General features: G+C 51.1%; 2 protein-coding genes across 2 annotated transcripts in view; one reads left to right on the top strand and one right to left on the bottom strand.

Annotated features, from left to right (window-relative positions):
• The window catches only part of gdpd4a (glycerophosphodiester phosphodiesterase domain containing 4a), a gene marked incomplete at its 5' end in the record, with an annotated part of 11,448 nt that extends 11,236 nt beyond the window's left edge, over window positions 1-212 (top strand). Inside the window, one exon of the mRNA XM_062473514.1 lies at window positions 107-212. Coding sequence (XP_062329498.1) covers window positions 107-212 — 106 coding nt within the window. The remainder of the gene's footprint in view (window positions 1-106) is intronic.
• A 2,384-nt stretch (window positions 213-2,596) lies between these two features.
• myo7aa (myosin VIIAa) lies at window positions 2,597-16,304 on the bottom strand. Its single transcript, XM_062473571.1, is given in 28 exon segments — window positions 2,597-2,751; window positions 2,918-2,972; window positions 2,975-3,025; window positions 3,028-3,232; window positions 3,493-3,545; window positions 3,548-3,625; window positions 3,628-3,709; window positions 3,992-4,023; window positions 4,026-4,075; window positions 4,297-4,391; window positions 5,484-5,576; window positions 5,784-5,942; window positions 6,249-6,386; window positions 7,697-7,803; window positions 7,898-8,033; window positions 8,186-8,396; window positions 8,514-8,656; window positions 8,834-8,953; window positions 9,711-9,787; window positions 9,968-10,121; window positions 10,498-10,611; window positions 10,779-10,921; window positions 10,996-11,117; window positions 11,297-11,481; window positions 12,661-12,678; window positions 14,484-14,636; window positions 14,756-14,869; window positions 15,111-16,304. Coding segments are annotated over 28 exon segments (3,021 nt in total). The 5' UTR covers window positions 15,216-16,304; the 3' UTR covers window positions 2,597-2,723.
• Window positions 16,305-17,590: the final 1,286 nt, after the last annotated feature.

Raw genomic sequence — 17,590 nt, 5'->3', positions numbered from 1 at the left:
ACTGTTTTCTAACCTTTATTTGGGGTTTTTTCAACACTTTTTAACCTTTCGAAAAACTTCAAAACTTTGGATCTCAACTAAGGCATGGTGGTCAGGGTGTGAGGAGAGACGAGGGGGCTGACCTTGACAAACTTCTCGGAGGGGCGAAGCAGCCGACGCACAGCGACATGAGGATCCAGCCCCGAGCGTGGGAGCTCTTGGACGGGTTCTGATTCTGCTGCTTACAGATCTGGCAGTAGATCTCATCCCTGAGGACAACAGGCAGCTCAGCATGTGTGTGTGTGTTTAAGTTCAGATACGGAGTGATGACAAGATTTGTGTGTGTGTTCAAGTTCAGATACGGAGTGATGACAAGGTGTGTGTGTTCAAGTTCAGATACGGAGTGATGACAGGTGTGTGTGTTCAAGTTCAGATACGGAGTGATGACAAGGTGTGTGTGTTCAAGTTCAGATACGGAGTGATGACAAGGTGTGTGTGTTCAAGTTCAGATACGGAGTGATGACAAGGTGTGTGTGTTCAAGTTCAGATACGGGAGTTGATGACAAGGTGTGTGTGTTCACGTTCAGATACGGAGTGATGACAAGGTGTGTGTGTTCACGTTCAGATACGGAGTGATGACAAGGTGTGTGTGTTCACGTTCAGATACGGAGTGATGACAAGGTGTGTGTGTTCAAGTTCAGATACGGAGTGATGACAAGGTGTGTGTGTTCACGTTCTGTGTTGAGGTAAGGAGTGGAGTTAAGTGTGTAGGACCAGGTGTGTGTGTGTGAGTCGTACCTCAGTGCTGGGCGCAGGATGCCGTTACCGATGATGAAATGCAGTTTCTCAGGTTGGAGGTGGGTCTGTCCTCCAGCATGCTGTTACCATGGAGACTATATTCCCCATCGTTCAGACGCTTGGTCACCTGACAGGAAACGCATCACCAACACACCGTTACACATCAAACTACGACATGACTCAAAAAAACTCCAAATGACAAACTGTCCAGTTGCTTGTGGTAACCAAACAAAAGCACAATGCATGATGGGTATCCCACCGCCATCCCCTTCTCTCCTCTTCCTCCTCCTTTCCTCCTCCTCCTCTTTCCTCCTCCTCCTTTCTCTCGTTCTCTCTCTCGTTCTGTGTCTTACCTCCTCCGTGATCTTGGATTTCTTCTTGAGGGTGAGGGACACTAGTTTGTGACGAACACTGTTCTTCTTGTGGTTGTCACTGTGGGGATTCTGGAAGGTTGGGGAGGGGCGGGGGAAGGGGGGGGGGGGTCATAGCAGGACACAGCTTATAAATCATGCAGGGCCCTCAGTCACGACGGACACAGGGACATCGTGACCTGTCGTGAGGCTTCAGAGGCCTGTCAGTGGTTTGTCTCCGGGGAAAGAGGGACAGATTGAAAGAGGTGACATGATGGAATGTTGAATGCGGAACATTCCACTGAAGATAGTTCTATAGTGTTTTTTAGGAATTGGGATCAGGGGTATTTTTGTGGGTCGGTTGGTTCATGATTTATAAAACCCACTTCATACATGCTGTCAGCAGGATGGCACAGATGGGGCCTACACATCCACTGGGACTGACGATGTATGAAGCTTAGGGCAACTATAGCTGCGAGGTCTTACAATGTGGGTGGGTGTGGATTCATGGGACTACAACGCTACGATCTGGGAAAGTCATCTCTCAACATCTACCAGGTTGTTAGGTCGTGACTCATAAACTTCGACGGGAAAGCATGCAGTTTCCACAAACACACACAAATACATAGAAACGTCATGACCCCCCTGCTCAACTTGCCCCAACTCGCCACCACAGATCTATTGCCTCTTCCTCCCCTCCCCTCCCCTCCCCTCCCCTCCCCTCTCCTCTCCTCTCCTCTCCTCCCCTCCCCTCCCCTCTCCTCTCCTCCCTCCCCTCCCCTCACCTCTCCTCCCCTCCCCTCCCCTCCCCTCCCCTCCCCTCACCTCTCCTCTCCTCTCTTCCCCTCCCCTCCCTCCCCTCTCCTCTCCTCCCCTCCCCTCCCCTCCCTCCCTCTCCTCCCCTCCCCTCACCTCTCCCTCCCCCTGCAGAGCCTGCAGCTCTCTCTTGTAGGTCTTCTTCCCAGCGTCTCGTAGATCTTGTCATGACCGGGATCTTCTCGCTGCCGTCGCTGACGGCCGTTGTGGTACTTGGGCTCCGGAAGATCTCCCATGAACCTCAGAACCGTAATCCACACTGCCAACGCAGCCTGGAGAGAGACAGAGGGAGACAGAGGGAGAGAGACAGAGAGAGACAGAGAGAGAGAGAGACAGAGGGAGAGAGACAGAGAGAGACAGAGAGAGAGAGAGAGAGACAGAGGGAAAGAGACAGAGAGAGAGAGAGACACACAGAGAGACAGAGAGAGAGACAGAGAGAGAGACACACACACAGAGACAGAGAGAGAGAGACACACAGAGAGACAAAGAGACAGAGAGAAAGAGAGAGAGAGACAGAGAGAGACAGAGGGGGGGGGGGACTCAGTTTCAACATCAGCTATAGGACAGGAGGACAGCGGGGGTCAGAGTTCAGAGGTCACTCACCAGCTGGTCTCCCTCGTCGTCGTGGAACAGCAGCGGCTGCTTGAGGGGGCCGCCTCACGTACGTGTGTGTGGTGGAGCCCTGGAAGTAGGTGGCAGCGAACTTGGCAAACTTGTATTCTGACAGGTCGTCCTCCTCGTCCTCGGGCAGGGGCAGAGCCTCGTCCAGATCCTCCTCCTCTAGCTCCCGGTGAGCACGCTCCAGGTCCTGACACACACACGCACGCGCACACACACACACACACACGCACGCACACACACAAGCCCGTTATACACAAAGGGATAACAGTAATGTAAATGTAATGTAATAGTCAATAGTCATTGGACATTTTTACATGTGTAGCCATAAGAATACCACCAGATGGCGCCCTCACCTCAAACCCAGTCGCGCCTGCCCCTCCTGGCCAGGGAAGGAGTTTGTGGTGCCCAGAAGCCGAACATCTTATCCACCATGTCCGAGTCGTTGACGGGCTCCTGGCGGCCTTCTCCATCTGCTCCACCATCTCCTTCTTCTTCCTGGCCTCCTCCTTCTCCTTCCTCTCCCGCTCCGCGTCCTCCTTGGCCAGCTGAGCCAGGCGCTCCTGGTGCTTGCGTTCCGCCTCCACCTTGGCCCGCTTGGCGCTCATCTGGTTCTTCAGCTTGTCCTCCTCGGCCAGGCGCATCTTCTCTGCCTCCAGCCGCCGCCGGTACTGAGGGGGGAGGAAGGGAGAGGGGGAGAGGGAGGGAGGGGGGAGGGAGGGAGGGAGGGAGAGGGGGAGGGAGGGAGGGAGAGAGGGAGAGGGGGAGGGACGGGGAGGGAGGGAGAGGGGGAGGCATAGCAACAACAAAAAAATCACGAACTCCTATTAAAAACATGTGTTTGATGATTTTCATGGTGTAACTTGTGTGTGTGTGTGTGTGTGTGGGGGGGGGGTTCATAGTCATAGTTCCAGGTGTGTGTGTGTCGGACCTCTCCCTTCAGCCTCCTGTAGAGGCGGCGTGCGATCATGCCGCGTGTGTAGACTGGATGGTGATGACGGCCCACAGACGGTGACGGAACGCCGTGCGCACCAGGCAGCCCCGGCAATGGGCCTGGAAGCGCTGATTCGCTGACGAGTAACGTGGTAGGTCACGTACAACTTCCTGGAATGATAGAGGGCCTGGAGACGAGAGAATCCTGCTCGCATCTGCAGAAGAGGAGGAGGGAGAGAGAGGGGGGGGAGGAGGGAGAGAGAGGGGGAGGAGGAGGGAGAGAGGGGGAAGAGGAGGGATTGAGAGGGGAGGAGGAGGGAGAGAGGAGGGGTGGAGGAGGTAGAGAGGGGAGGAGGAGGGAGAGAGAGGGGGAGGAGGAGGGAAAAGAGGGGGGGAGGAGGAGGGAAAGAGAGGGAAAAGAAGGAAGAGAGAGAAAGAGGTTTTACAGGCAGAACAGCAGTATACAGGTAATTTGACCAGATGATAATGGGACTCACAGCTACGTAGTTCTTGCGACAGTTGTAACCCTCCACGTCTTCTGAATAAACATGGCTGACTTCCTCATTTTCAGGAAGTTCGACCTGGATGGTTGAAGGCAGAATCATACAGTAACCTGGTCACAAACGGGCTCTGAACATGGAAAAAGCCACTGTACACTTTACAACAGTACAACTCATAGGCTTCAAATGCATTTGTGGGGCAAAAAACAACATAAAAATTAAATGTGACCGAAAGTCTGTGAAAGTGAACTCGTTCCAGAGTGGGGGGGCAGAGGGGGGGGGGGGGGCAGAGGGGGGGTCACCTGTCCTTGAAGCCCCTGACCACCTTCTGGATGAGGATGACCTTGTCAGTGATGGCCTTGTCCCTCTCAATCTCCAGCAACATGTCGTGGTGGTCCTGAGGAACACAACCGCAAAACCACCGCAGTGAGAGATCACACAGGGGAACCACAGAGCCGCCAAACCCAGTCAATACCATTAGAAGAAGACTGGTTTTTTTTAACAGGTTCCCGATCCCAGACCGGAAGAATGTTAATGTACACTCTGTGAAACCTGCTTGGTGGTTCATGACATCCCTCTCTTCCTCTCCACCCCCTCCCTCTCATCTGACCATCCTGCCCTCCTGTGATCTATCCACTTCCTGTGTGGGAAATGTGGGCACTGCCCTGGCCTTCACCCCCGTTGATTCTACTTCCTGTCCTACATCCTGTAGCAGCTGTCTGCTCTGTTCTGATAACAGTCAGTAAACCTGAAGGTAGAAGTTACCAGTAAGAGCTTGACTGGGGTCAGCTTTCCTAGCCCAGACTCCCACCTGATGTCACACATGGAACACATACAACTGATCCAGGATCAACCCCTATGCGCAACATCATCATTCACCGGGGCCCCTTTGAAATCATCACCACGGTAACAAGCCAACAGGCAGGACTACCCGGCAACCCCTGACCCCTACCCCAGGGCTGTCTTCCCATTGGCCGAGCAATGAAAACACAGCACGGTGACTGGAAACAAACACAACACAGCCAGGTTTGGTTTCAGCACCCTCGCTTCCCTGCGTCCATGAAGCATTAATGGGTGTCTCTGTCTATGAAGCATCTATGTATAAGGGAGTCAGGTGGCTGAGCGGTGAGGGTGTCGGGCTAGTAATCTGAAGGTTGCCAGTTCGATTCCCCGGCTGTGCCAAATGACGTTGTGTCCTTGGGCAAGGCACTTCACCCTACTTGCCTCGGGGGAATGTCCCTGTACTTACTGTAAGTCGCTCTGGATAAGAGCGTCTGCTAAATGACTAAATGTAATGTAATGTATAATGCAGCAGGTAGCTAGTACCTATGATCCTCGTGTTCAGAACCTTCTCTAAGAACTTGTCTTAGATCTACATGATGGGATATACCATCTGAATGTGGGGGGTGGGGGAGGTGTCTCCCCCCCCACAGAGTTCATGTCTAGTGCCCGTCAGTGACATGACGGTGTTGTGGGGATAAAGGTTCACCTTGAGGAAGATCTTTGTCTTTCCCATCTGCCAGTCGTCGTCCCGGCCCAGCACCGCCTCAGCGATCCTCTGACACGTCCCCCTCAGGTCCTCCTGACGACAGAAACACAGGTGTCATGCATAGGTGAGGGTTACTGAGTCTATGGAAACTCACACAAACACACACACACACACAGATCGACAGGCACACAGACACACACACACAGACAGACATACACACATATAGATTCACACACACACACAGATCAACAGGCACACAGACACACACACACATAGACAGACAGACACACACACACACACCTGCTTGTAGGCTGGTTTGACTCCAGGCATGAGGACTCGGTAGCGGTCTACAAACTCCACGAAGGTGTAGCGGATGGGGTAGCCGGCGCGGCGGATGCGAATGGTCTCCATCATCCCAGAGTAGCGCAGCTGACGCACGCACAGCTCCCGGTCAAACAGCTGGACGGGACGTGCCGGGGGGATGCACACGGGAACACCACACGCAGGAAAGAAGTGTTCTTGAACATTCCAACGCTCAGTCCAGGTACGGCATCTCTGTGTTACAGCGGGTCCTCGGATAGACACACACACACACACGCTCTCTCTCTCTCTCTAACTCTCTCTAACTCTCTCTATCTAACTCTCTCTCTAACGCTCTCTCTCTAACTCTCTCTCTCTCTCACACACACATACACTCTCTCTCTCTATCTCTCTCTCTCACACACATACACACTCTCTCTCTCACACACACACACACACACTCACCATGGGTTTCTTGAACTCGTTGGGCTTGATGCAGCGTACGAAGAAGGGCTGACACACACTGAGGGTTCTCATGAGCAGCTCCAGAGAGCGCTTGAACTGGCTGCTGAGAGTGGGGGAACGCTTCCTGGTCTCCGCCCCCTGCACACACACACACACACACACACACACACACGCGCACACGCACACACACGCACGCACACGCAGAAGAAGTCAGGGTTAGTAACAATGAGCGTTTCATTCCTTCCTGACCAGCGTCCTTCACTCTTCCTCTCTTTACCTCTCCCTCTCCCTCTCTCTCTCCCTCTCTCTCTCGTTCTCCACTCTCTCTTTCTCTTTACATATTTCCTCCTTTTTTAATATATTTATTTTTCCTTTTTTAATCCTTTGACGGTTGTTATGACAGTATATGAACAGTCTAAAGAAAACCATTCTTTTCATAGAACCTAACCTGTAACATTGTCAAGGTCAGACACGTTTTAAGGTCTGCCAAAACCATGTTGTTTACAACCCCTTCTAAAGTGAGGGTCTATTGTTGGAATGAGTGTGTCTGCCAGATAGCAATGACAACACAGCTAGCTACTGCCCTGCTTTTAACTACAGACAAAACACTGAATGAGATGTTTGAAAGAAAATACTGGTATCAACTAGGGTGTTACCATGTAAATGTTTCAATGTATCATGTAAAAAAAACGGCACTACGGGTGGAAAGCTATTAATCTATTCAAGAGATTAGATCTACTCAATCAAATATGGAAGCTGTTTGTTTACTTGACTAGGCATTTGACTGGATGTCTATTTGTTAGTGTGGCGCCAACAACGGGATGACTAGGAGGTTAGTTCTCACTTAAGTGCACTCCCAGTTACAATCCCACATCAACCCCCTCGTCTCACAGTATAATAAACTGATACGATTGGACAGCAGTCCGTGTTACAGATACAGAGTGGAAGCCCTCTTGACACCAGCACAGAAATTAGTAAACAGGAAGTGATGTCATGACCACCAAGTCGGTAGTTAAGACAAAATAAAATCCTGGCGACGCTTTGTAGTGACAAAATGTTACTACTGATGGCAAGCTGCGGAAGACATGAGGATGGAAGGATGATGGATGGAGGACGGAGGGATGACGGAGGGATGATCTTGTCTTCGGTTACCTTGGGAGGAGGAGTGGCAGGAGGGCCCATTGCACCACCAGGCAAGTAGCCACACAGAAACTGAGGCAAACACACACACACACACACACAAGCATGCAAACACGTTGAGATAACAAGCACACACACACACACAGGAAAGATAGGAGAAACACTGTAAAGTTAGAAACTAGCCACATATTATTGCACAGGAGGGAGCAGGCATAGGAAGCATGCAGGCTGCGTGTGCCATTCCCCTCGGCCACAAACACAGAGAAGACGCATCATACAAACCACGCCCAACAGGAAGACGGGATTACCATGGCAACGTCGGCCTGGAATATCTGCTTGATGAATTTGTTCTTGGAGGAGTGGACCAACTGGATGATGTCACCATGCAGACTGTCTCTGTTCTTCTCCAGGAAACCTGCAAAACACACACACACACACACATGGATAACTATTATTCTATTGGCAAAATGCCCTACAGAAAAAAGGACAAACATTGTGTCTAGACCAACCTCGTGTTTCATAGTAGACGACTCCAGCAAAGTGCTGGATGCCAAACTGAGTCTCATACGTGTTCTTAGGGGGGATGTAGTTAGTGTTGAGCTTATGCTGTGAGTTCAGCTTATTCAACATGGTGGTGTCTGTACCCTGAGAGAGGGAGAGGGAGAGAGAGAGAGAGAGAGAGAGAGAGGAGAGAGAGAGAGAGAGAGAGAGAGAGAGAGAGAGAGAGAGAGAGACAGTGTCAGCACAGAAACAGAATCTCCCTCATTTCAGGAAACCCCATGTCACTTCCTGTCTACCTTGGGGAACTTGCTCTCCTCGTCGATGAGGGAGATGATGTTCATGGGCTTGATGGCGATCATGTCCAGGGCGTCCTGGTTGTCTGTGAACTCGATGTGCTGCCAGTTGATGTGCTCCAGGTTGTACTCCTCCTGCTCCAGCTTGAACACGTGACGCACGAAGAACTGCTGCAGGTTCTCGTTGGCGAAGTTGATGCACAGCTGCTCAAAACTGCAGAGGGGCCACACGCACGCATGTCCAGTTTAACAAGGTGGTGGAGTGAAATGTGAAGTGTTGCAGTGTGTGTGTATGTGTGTGTGTGTGTGAGTGTGTGTGCTCGGCACGTACCTGTTAATGGTGAAATTCTCGAAGCCAAAGATATCCAGCAGGCCTATGGAACGTCTCAGAGATTTGGGCTCGTGGGACGGAGGCTTATAGATGGCCGCGTTGATCTTCTCTACGATCCACACAAACAGACGCCCATAGATACCCTACACACACACACACACACAGATTATGTACGTGTGTGGGAGAGGCAGAGAGGGACAGTAAAAAGGACAGGAAGTTGCACACACAGACACTCAGATAGTGTGTGTATATAATAATCACATAAATATTAAGTAAGTATACATTTTAAATGTGTGTGCGTGCGTGCGTGTGTGTGTTACCTTGACGAAGGCGTCCCGTACATCCAGAGCTTGCTCCATGCTCAGAGGGGTGGAGACTGTCTCTCCTCTGGTGATCAGAGTCCTACTGGTCAGACAGTTCATCAGGTCCTTAGCATCCACCTGCACATAATCACACACGCACACACAGACACACAAACACATGCACAGACACACACACACACACACGGGGAGAGAGTGTGTGACCTCCTAAGAGCCACTAGGGGATGCTCTTAGACTCTTTATCACAAAGGAGTTCCCTCAGAGTCGCAAATATATCTGTTACATCACTGGCCTCTCCTCTGTTCCTTCTCTCCCTCTCTCCCCTCTCTCCCTCTCCCTCCTCTCCCTCTCCCTCTCCCTCTCTCTCCCTCTCTCTCCCTCTCCCTCTCCCTCTCCCTCCCTCTCCCTCCCTCTCTCCCTCTCCCTCTCCCTCTCTCTCCCTCTCTCCCCTCTCTTTCTCTCACTCTCTCTCTCTCTTTCTCCCCTCTCTCCCTCTCTCCCTCTCTCCCTCTCTCTTTCTCTCTTTCTCTCACTCTCTCTCTCTCTCTCTTTCTCTCACTCTCTCTCTCTCTTTCTCTCTCTCTCTGTGAAGCCGTCACATAAGCAGCTCACATTACCTTCTCTCCACCTCCAGTACTGTATACACTGGGCGTTCTGTCATGAGGAGAGTGAACGTGTGTGAGAAAGAGAGTGTGTACTATATGTGTGTGTGTGTGTGTGTGTTAGAGAGAGAAAGTGTGTACTATATGTTTGTGTGTGTGTGTGTTAGAGAGAGAGTGTGTGCATGTGCGTGTGTGTGTGTGTGTGTTAGAGAGAGAGTGTGTGTGTGTGTGTGTGTGTGTGTTAGAGAGAGAGTGTGTGCATGTGCGGGGGTTACCTCCAGAAGGGTGGCTGCAGTGATGAGCTGCGGGCCACGCACCACCTCACAGGCATCAAGGTTGTCATAGGTACGAGCTAGGGGTCAAAGGTTACAGGTTAGACTATGTTTAGACTGTGTGTGTGCAGGTAGTGTGTGCAGGTAGTGTGTGCAGGTAGTGTGTGTGTGGTGCGTGTGTGGGCATAGTGTGTGTGTAGTGTGTGTGTGTGTATAGTGTGTGTGTGGTGCGTGTGTATAATGTGTGTGAGTAGACATACCCTCATAGCGCAGGTTGCCCATGTGCAGGATGGAGGACAGAAGTTTGGAGATCTCCCAGTTCTCCGTGTCGGTGAACATCAGCACCTTCATGGCCGAGCGGATGTTAGAGTACTCTTTCAGGTCGTCTCGGCCATCACACACCGTGCAGTTACCCTGGAGGATGAGAGAGAGAGAGAGAGAGAGAGAGAGAGAGAGAGAGAGAGAGAGAGAGAGAGAGAGAGAGAGAGAGAGAGAGAGAGAGAGAGAGAGAGAGAGAGAGAGAGAGAGAGAGAGAGAGAGAGAGAGAGAGAGAGAGAGAGAGAGAGAGAGAGAGAGAGAGAGAGAGAGAGAGAGAGAAACATATGCAGAAAGTTTGTACGTAGAGAGAGATGTTGAGGAGGAACATAAGCAGATGTTAGGAGATGAAGAGAGACAGAAGCACAAAGAGGAACACAGCTGAACCATCACAAGGTATTGAGACAATGAGTCCTGTTCATGCAGCCCTGGGGACCAGACCAGGCAGACAGGCCTGCTCCAGAGTCTCTCTCACTATGGTCAGGTAGGTGTAGTCCGTGGCCTTGGCCAGCCCGAGTTTCTTCTTCTGGTCAGGTGTCATCCCCTTCAGCATGCAGTAGAAGATGTGGTAGTTCCTCTCATCACGAGCCTGGAGAGATGGAGGATGGGTGGAGGGAAGACAGGAAGGGAGGATGAAGGTAGACAGTATGCTGTAACATCGAGGTCTCAGAGTCACCTAAGGGTTTGAGATGGATGTGGGGGTAGGTAGGTGGGGGTAGGTAGGTAGGTAGGTAGGTAAGTGGGTAGGTGGGCTACCTGTCTGCAGACCCGGGACTTCTCCAGCAGGTACTGCTCTATCTTGGCTCCCTCGATGGCTCCTCTCTTGTTGAAGTGGATGTCGATGTACTTGCCGAAGCGAGAGGAGTTGTCGTTACGGACGGTTTTAGCGTTCCCAAAGGCTGAGGAGGACCACACTGTCAGCCTGGGGCAGAGGATGTGTGTGTGTGTGTGTGTGGGGGGGGGGGTCTCTTACCCTCTAGTATAGGGTTGGCCTCCAGCACCTGTTGTTCTATCCAGGAGTGTTGTCCACTGATGGCTGCTAGGAACTGAAGAATCAGCTTGGTGCTCTCAGTCTTCCCAGCTCCTGACTCTCCACTGAGAACACACACACACACACACCCACACACACACACACGCACGCACGTATCCACAGATTGACATTTCAGTTTTATGCATGTCTACACATAAGAGACACATACTGCTTACAGACAAGTGAAGGACAATGACAGGAAACCCCCTTAAATCCCCAAACACTCACACACACTCACACACACCTGATGATGCAGCACTGGTCTCTGTTGTTCCTCTGCATGTTGAAGTAGCAGTTGTCTGCGATGGCGAAGATGTGCGGTGGCATCTCTCCTATCTTCTTGTTGGTGTACAGTCTGATCTGGTCGGCCGTGTAGATGGGCAGCACCTGGTAGGGGTTCACTGCCACCAGGATGGAGCCTGTGTATGTCTGGGGGAGGAGGAGAGGGTGGAGGAGGGGGTGGGGGGTGGGGGAGGAAGGAGGAGTAGGGGGAGGAAGGAGGAGGAGGGGGAGGAAGGAGGAGGAGGGGGAGGAGGAGCGGGGAGGGGGTGGGGGGAGGAGGGAGGAGGGAGGAGGAGGGAGGAGGAGGGAGGAGGAGGGAGGAGGAGGGACAACACAATCAATGTTTGCACCAAGCTGCCTATCAGCAAGTGTCATCTCCAATACCCTACAGTGTTCCAGCCACTTGCACTGATGGAGATCGTGTTTCATGGAAGCTCTGAATATGTCTGGGTCATGTGATCATGCTCTGGGTCACGTGATCATGCTCTGGGTCACGTGATCATGCTCTGGGTCACGTGATCATGCTCTGGGACACGTGATCATGCTCTGGGTCACGTGATCATGCTCTGGGTCACGTGATCATGCTCTGGGTCACGTGATCATGCTCTGCGTCACGTGATCATGAGCATCTTTACTGCCGGGCCAATGGCTGTTGCATTCATTTCACTCATTCATCCAGTTGCAGGCATGGACTCGGGTTGTGGGCAAACATTCGCACACATCCAGGTCAGAAGAAGAGTATCCGTGTTTGTCATGTCGAGACTGCAGAGTGACACAGACAGGAAGGGGGTGGCCAGGTAAGGCAGGAAGCTGTGGTGAGGAAGGGAGGGGTGAGAAAGGGAGGGGTGCGTGTGGGGCAGAGGAAGGGAGGGGTGAGGAAAGGAGGGGTGAGGAAGGGAGGGGTGCGTGCAGGGCAGAGGAAGGGAGGGGTGAGAAAGGGAGGGGTGAGGAAAGGAGGGGTGAGGAAAGGAGGGGTGAGGAAAGGAGGGGTGAGGAAGGGAGGGGTGCGTGCGGGGCAGAGGAAGGGAGGGGTGAGGAAGGGAGGGGTGCGTGTGGGCAGAGGAAGGGAGGGGTGCGTGTGGGGCAGAGGAAGGGAGGGGTGCGTGTGGGGCAGAGGAAGGGAGGGGTGAGGAAGGGAGGGGGGCGTGCGGGGCAGAGGTGACATGAATTCTCGTTCCTCAGATGGCAGAGTGACAATGAGAGCGTATCGGTGACCGGTCACCGTAGAGCCGGCGGCCATCTTGGAAACGGGAGTGAAATGGCAACAAGCACGTGTCCATGCTGAAGCTGTTCGTTCGCATCCCGGAACACCTGTCCTGTACTCACCCTGCCTCCACAGTTAGTCTTCAGAGAGAGGGGAGGGTGGAAGGAGGGGTGGAGAGAGAGGGTGGGGAGGGAGAGAGAGAAAGAGGAAGAGTGGGTAGAAAGATGGAGAAGAAGAGAGAGAGTGAAAGAAAGAGTAGAGAGAGTGTAGAACAGAGAAGATAAAGAGGAAACAATAAACTGGACTGACAAGTAGAAAGACCCGACTCCTTTAGACCAACAGACAGACAGGGCAGGAGACAGACAGGCAGACAGCAGACAGACAGACAGACAGACAGACAGACAGACAGACAGACAGGGCAGGAGACAGACAGGCAGACAGGAGACAGACAGACAGACAGACAGGCAGACAGGCAGACAGGAGACAGACAGACAGACAGACAGGGCAGGAGACAGACAGGCAGACAGGGCAGGAGACAGACAGGCAGACAGGAGACAGACAGACAGACAGACAGGGCAGGAGACAGACAGGCAGACAGGAGACAGACAGACAGACAGACAGACAGACAGACAGGCAGACAGACAGGGCAGGAGACAGACAGGCAGACAGGAGACAGACAGACAGACAGACAGACAGACAGACAGGGCAGGAGACAGACAGACAGACAGACAGACAGGCAGACAGACAGGCAGACAGGAGACAGACAGACAGACAGACAGACAGGGCAGGAGACAGACAGGCAGACAGGGCAGGAGACAGACAGGCAGACAGGAGACAGACAGACAGACAGACAGGGCAGGAGACAGACAGGCAGACAGGAGACAGACAGACAGACAGACAGACAGACAGGCAGACAGGCAGACAGGAAAGAAGTGCATGGCCAGGCTATGGGATAATGTTTGTACAGTAATAGGAATATACTGAAGCTAGGTTTGTACAGTAATAGGAATATACTGAAGCTAGTGTTAGAGCAGAAGACCCCTGCAGAGGAGCACTAGGACACACTGTTGAAGTGCCATACTTATGGATGCTGCATGTGTAGTGTGTGTATACTGTGTGTGTACCTAAGAGCATTTGAGTGTGGTGAACCTGGAGTATAAAGGTCAGGATTTGAACTGTTGAAAGGTTGAAATGATATTTTCTAATAAAAGTTTCTGAAAAAAAAGTTTTTGAAAGGTTGAGAAAATATTTTTTATAACAAACGTTTTAAAAGGTTGAATTTCTTTTTGGGAAAAAAGGTTAGAATTGTTTTTTTCAAAAGGTCTAAATAAGATTTTCCAAGAAAAGTTAAAAAAAAACATTACGTACATGAGTTTGCCTGTGTATCAGATGAGCAGGTTGTAGTATTCTAGCAGTACTGCAGTATGTAGTAGTGTAACAGCAGTATGTAGTAGTATAACAGCAGTATGTAGTAGTATAACAGCAGTATGTAGTAGTATAACAGCAGTATGTAGTAGTATAACAGCAGTATGTAGTAGTATAACAGCAGTATGTAGTAGTATAACAGCAGTATGTAGTAGTGTAACAGCAGTATGTAGTAGTATAACAGCAGTATGTAGTAGTGTAACAGCAGTATGTAGTAGTATAACAGCAGTATGTAGTAGTATAACAGCAGTATGTAGTAGTATAACAGCAGTATGTAGTAGTATAACAGCAGTATGTAGTAGTATAACAGCAGTATGTAGTAGTGTAACAGCAGTATGTAGTAGTATAACAGCAGTATGTAGTAGTATAACAGCAGTATGTAGTAGTATAACAGCAGTATGTAGTAGTATAACAGCAGTATGTAGTAGTATAACAGCAGTATGTAGTAGTATAACAGCAGTATGTAGTAGTATAACAGCAGTATGTAGTAGTGTAACAGCAGTACTGCAGTCGTACTTACATATATGAGTCTCTCCGTGTAGCGGATGAGCAGGTTACGGAGGATGCCAGCTTCGTTGAGGTCGCCCAGGCGGATCATGTCCTCCACCCCATGGATGGAGGTGGGGTGCATGGGCTTGATGTTGGTGGCGTTCTGGGGGGAGATCCAGTGTTCCTGAAGGAAGATGGAGGGATGATGGAGGGATGAGAGGATGTAGGTAATAAACGTGATTAAGGTTCTGTAGGGGTTGTGTAAAGGTTGTGTGTGTGTGTGAGTGTGTGTCTCACACTCACATTGCCCTCGTCGTCTAAGACTTGGATCTGACCAGAGTCACATAGTTTGACCACGGCGCCTATCGGGACCACAAACTCCCGACCCGTCTTCAGGTCCAACCAGACATAGTCCCCCTAGCAACCACACAGGAAGATCGGGCGGGGGGATGGGGGGGGGGGGGTGAAGAGAAAGAGATTTGGAGAGAAAGGGGCAAAGGAACAGATAAATTAACATTTCAATGTCTGCTTAAGAAAAATAGAGTGAAAGAGAGAGAGATATTCTGTGTGTTTGGGAGTGACAGAGTGATTGTAAGAGGGAGAGAAAGGCGCGTGCACACACACACACACACACACACAAACACACGCTCTATCCTACCGGTAGCAGGGTGTTGTGTTTAAAGACAGTGTTGACATTGCGTATCAGTGCCCATTTGGCCTGGTCCTTCTCGTACAGGTCCACGTAGTCCCGTCGCTTGTACATCTTCTTCTATCCAATGATGAGTCCACACACACACCCGCGCCCTTCTAGTCGATCGTCCAATAATCCCCAACCTGAACGGTCTTCCCCGGATCACCTGAAGCCTTCAGGTCGATCTGGGTCTCAGAATGCAAACCAATCCAAGGTGTGGAGCCAGACTCCAGAGCCAGACTCCCCTCCTCAGACCCGAGTGATGTGGAGGGAGCAGCAGAACCCCAGCAGGTCACGGACCAACGCGTAGAGAGCACCACACACACACACACACCCAGACCACCTCCAGCATCGAGACCAGCTACCCCACGCACACCTCACCGACCGCACACCCTGACAGCAGCAGTCGCGTGATGTCACTTCCCCTCCAGGTGTGAGCTCTGGTGGTGTGCGGGAACAACAGGAAATGAAGATGCGGTCGAGTCCAGACTTCCGGGTAAGCAAAACTCCTAACAAAGACTCCGAAATATTAAATCCCACAGAGGTTTTAAAAATAGAGTTCAATTAAAGGGACCCAGACAGAGATGTCTGGAGTGCTTCCCCGGAGAGAGACTCAGGGATCGAGGATGAAACCAGACCCAAAGACACTCCACCTCTCCTCTCTTCTCTTCTTTCATTCCCTCTGCTCCTAAGGAAATTGTATCTTGGCCCACAGTGCTGTGTGTCTGCTCTCTCCTGGCCCTCCTGATCCAGACCACTGCTCATCCCTCTCTCTCACCTATCCTATCCAGCTATCCTCTCCGTCTCTTCCTCTCTCTCCCTCCTCTCTGTCTCTCTACCTCTCTCTCTCTCTGCATGTCATTCCTCAGCACATGTGTTCACCGGGGCTGGCTACCTAGGGTGAGGGGTGGAGAGAGGGATGCAGGAGGAGGGATGGATGGAGGGGGGGAGGAGGGGAGCACAGGGGGGTTGGGGGTGGTGAATATTCTGTCTCTCAGAGTAATGTATGTCTGTTTAATTAAGTAAATACTCCCCACGGGTATGAAGCTGGTGCTTGAACTGTACACCACAGTACACAGAGGACAGCTGTCACACACACACACACACAAACACACACATACACCGGTGACATGTAGAGAGGGCCGACGCCACCATACACACTATCAGGAACCACATCCTCAATTATTCATACAACTAGCCTATGTTTGGCTCATCCCCCAGTCCCTTCTTCCCTTCCTCTTTCTCTCTCCCTCTATTTCCTCCCCCCCTCCCCCTCCACATACCTTATCAGATTGGTGTCTTTTACATGCAGCAAGACTGAGCAAAGTGGACAGCTTCAGGCTTGATTTAGATCAACTGCTTCCAGATCATCTGGGAAGGGGGGGGGTCAATCATCCCTCCAAAGTGAGGCCCCATCTCCCAATGACAGCAGTTTAAATGCAGAGAAAAGAGATTGTGAAGTCTTCACCCAATAAACACACCCTCTGAGGTCAGGATGTGAGCTCAGCAGTTATCAGAGCTGGAGGACCTGCTTGTTATTTTCTGCCGAAGCGACAAACACCATTGTGTTCCTGCTAGTTTTGGTTTTAGTTATAGGGTTATGTTTATGTTTATTAAGGATCCCCATTACTCTACACCGTAGTGGAGACTATTCTTCCTGGGGTCCAGGCAAAAAAACATTACAATACAAATCATAAAATGCAGCACAGCATGATCAATGTTGGATCAGCGTTATGGTTAGGGTTAGGATTGGGGTTGGGCGATGGTTATGGTTAGGGTTAGGATTGGGGTTGGGTTATGGCTAAACCGACCTCTTCCCTACAACAGGGATGGGTTGAGGTGTGGTAGGAAGGTCAGAGATCGGATGAGGGCCACATCTAACTATAACCCTAACCCTTTCCTTAAACAACATTGTGATGTCACAGGTGTAATGTGATTTTTTACACCTATTGCCTACTGAGTGCATGTAGGTGTGCGTATAGGTGTGTGTAGGTATGTGTAGGTGTGTGTGTCGGTATGGCCAAGCTAGGTGACAGCTCGTAGTGTGACGAGATGATGTCATGTCCGAGTCACTTGCCAACGCTGTGAGCGCTCGTACCACGACAGGTAAATAATTCAGACGCAGCCGTGCGATGCCGCTGTCGTTAGATATGCTCAGGAGAAACAGGGTGTTTACTTACAGGACGCTGACACAGGGAGTCACGTCTCAGCGGGACTGAGGATAGACCACACACACATGACTCTGTTACACACACACACGACTCTGTCACACACACGCACACAACTCTGTCACAGACACACACACACACAGACAAGCATGGCTAAACACACCCAACACGGAGATACCAAACTGTGACTTCCCTACATAGCTTCAGATTTTCTAAAGTAAATTCTCATTTCTAAGATAGTTGAAGGAGCGTTTGATCTGGAACAGCCCTCCCTCGGAC

Source organism: Osmerus eperlanus, chromosome 11, assembly GCF_963692335.1.
Source record: "Osmerus eperlanus chromosome 11, fOsmEpe2.1, whole genome shotgun sequence".
In the NCBI taxonomy this organism is placed as follows: domain Eukaryota; kingdom Metazoa; phylum Chordata; class Actinopteri; order Osmeriformes; family Osmeridae; genus Osmerus; species Osmerus eperlanus.
The sequence above is the reverse complement of the archived record's forward strand: the minus strand, read 5'-3'. Positions and strand labels throughout refer to the sequence as shown.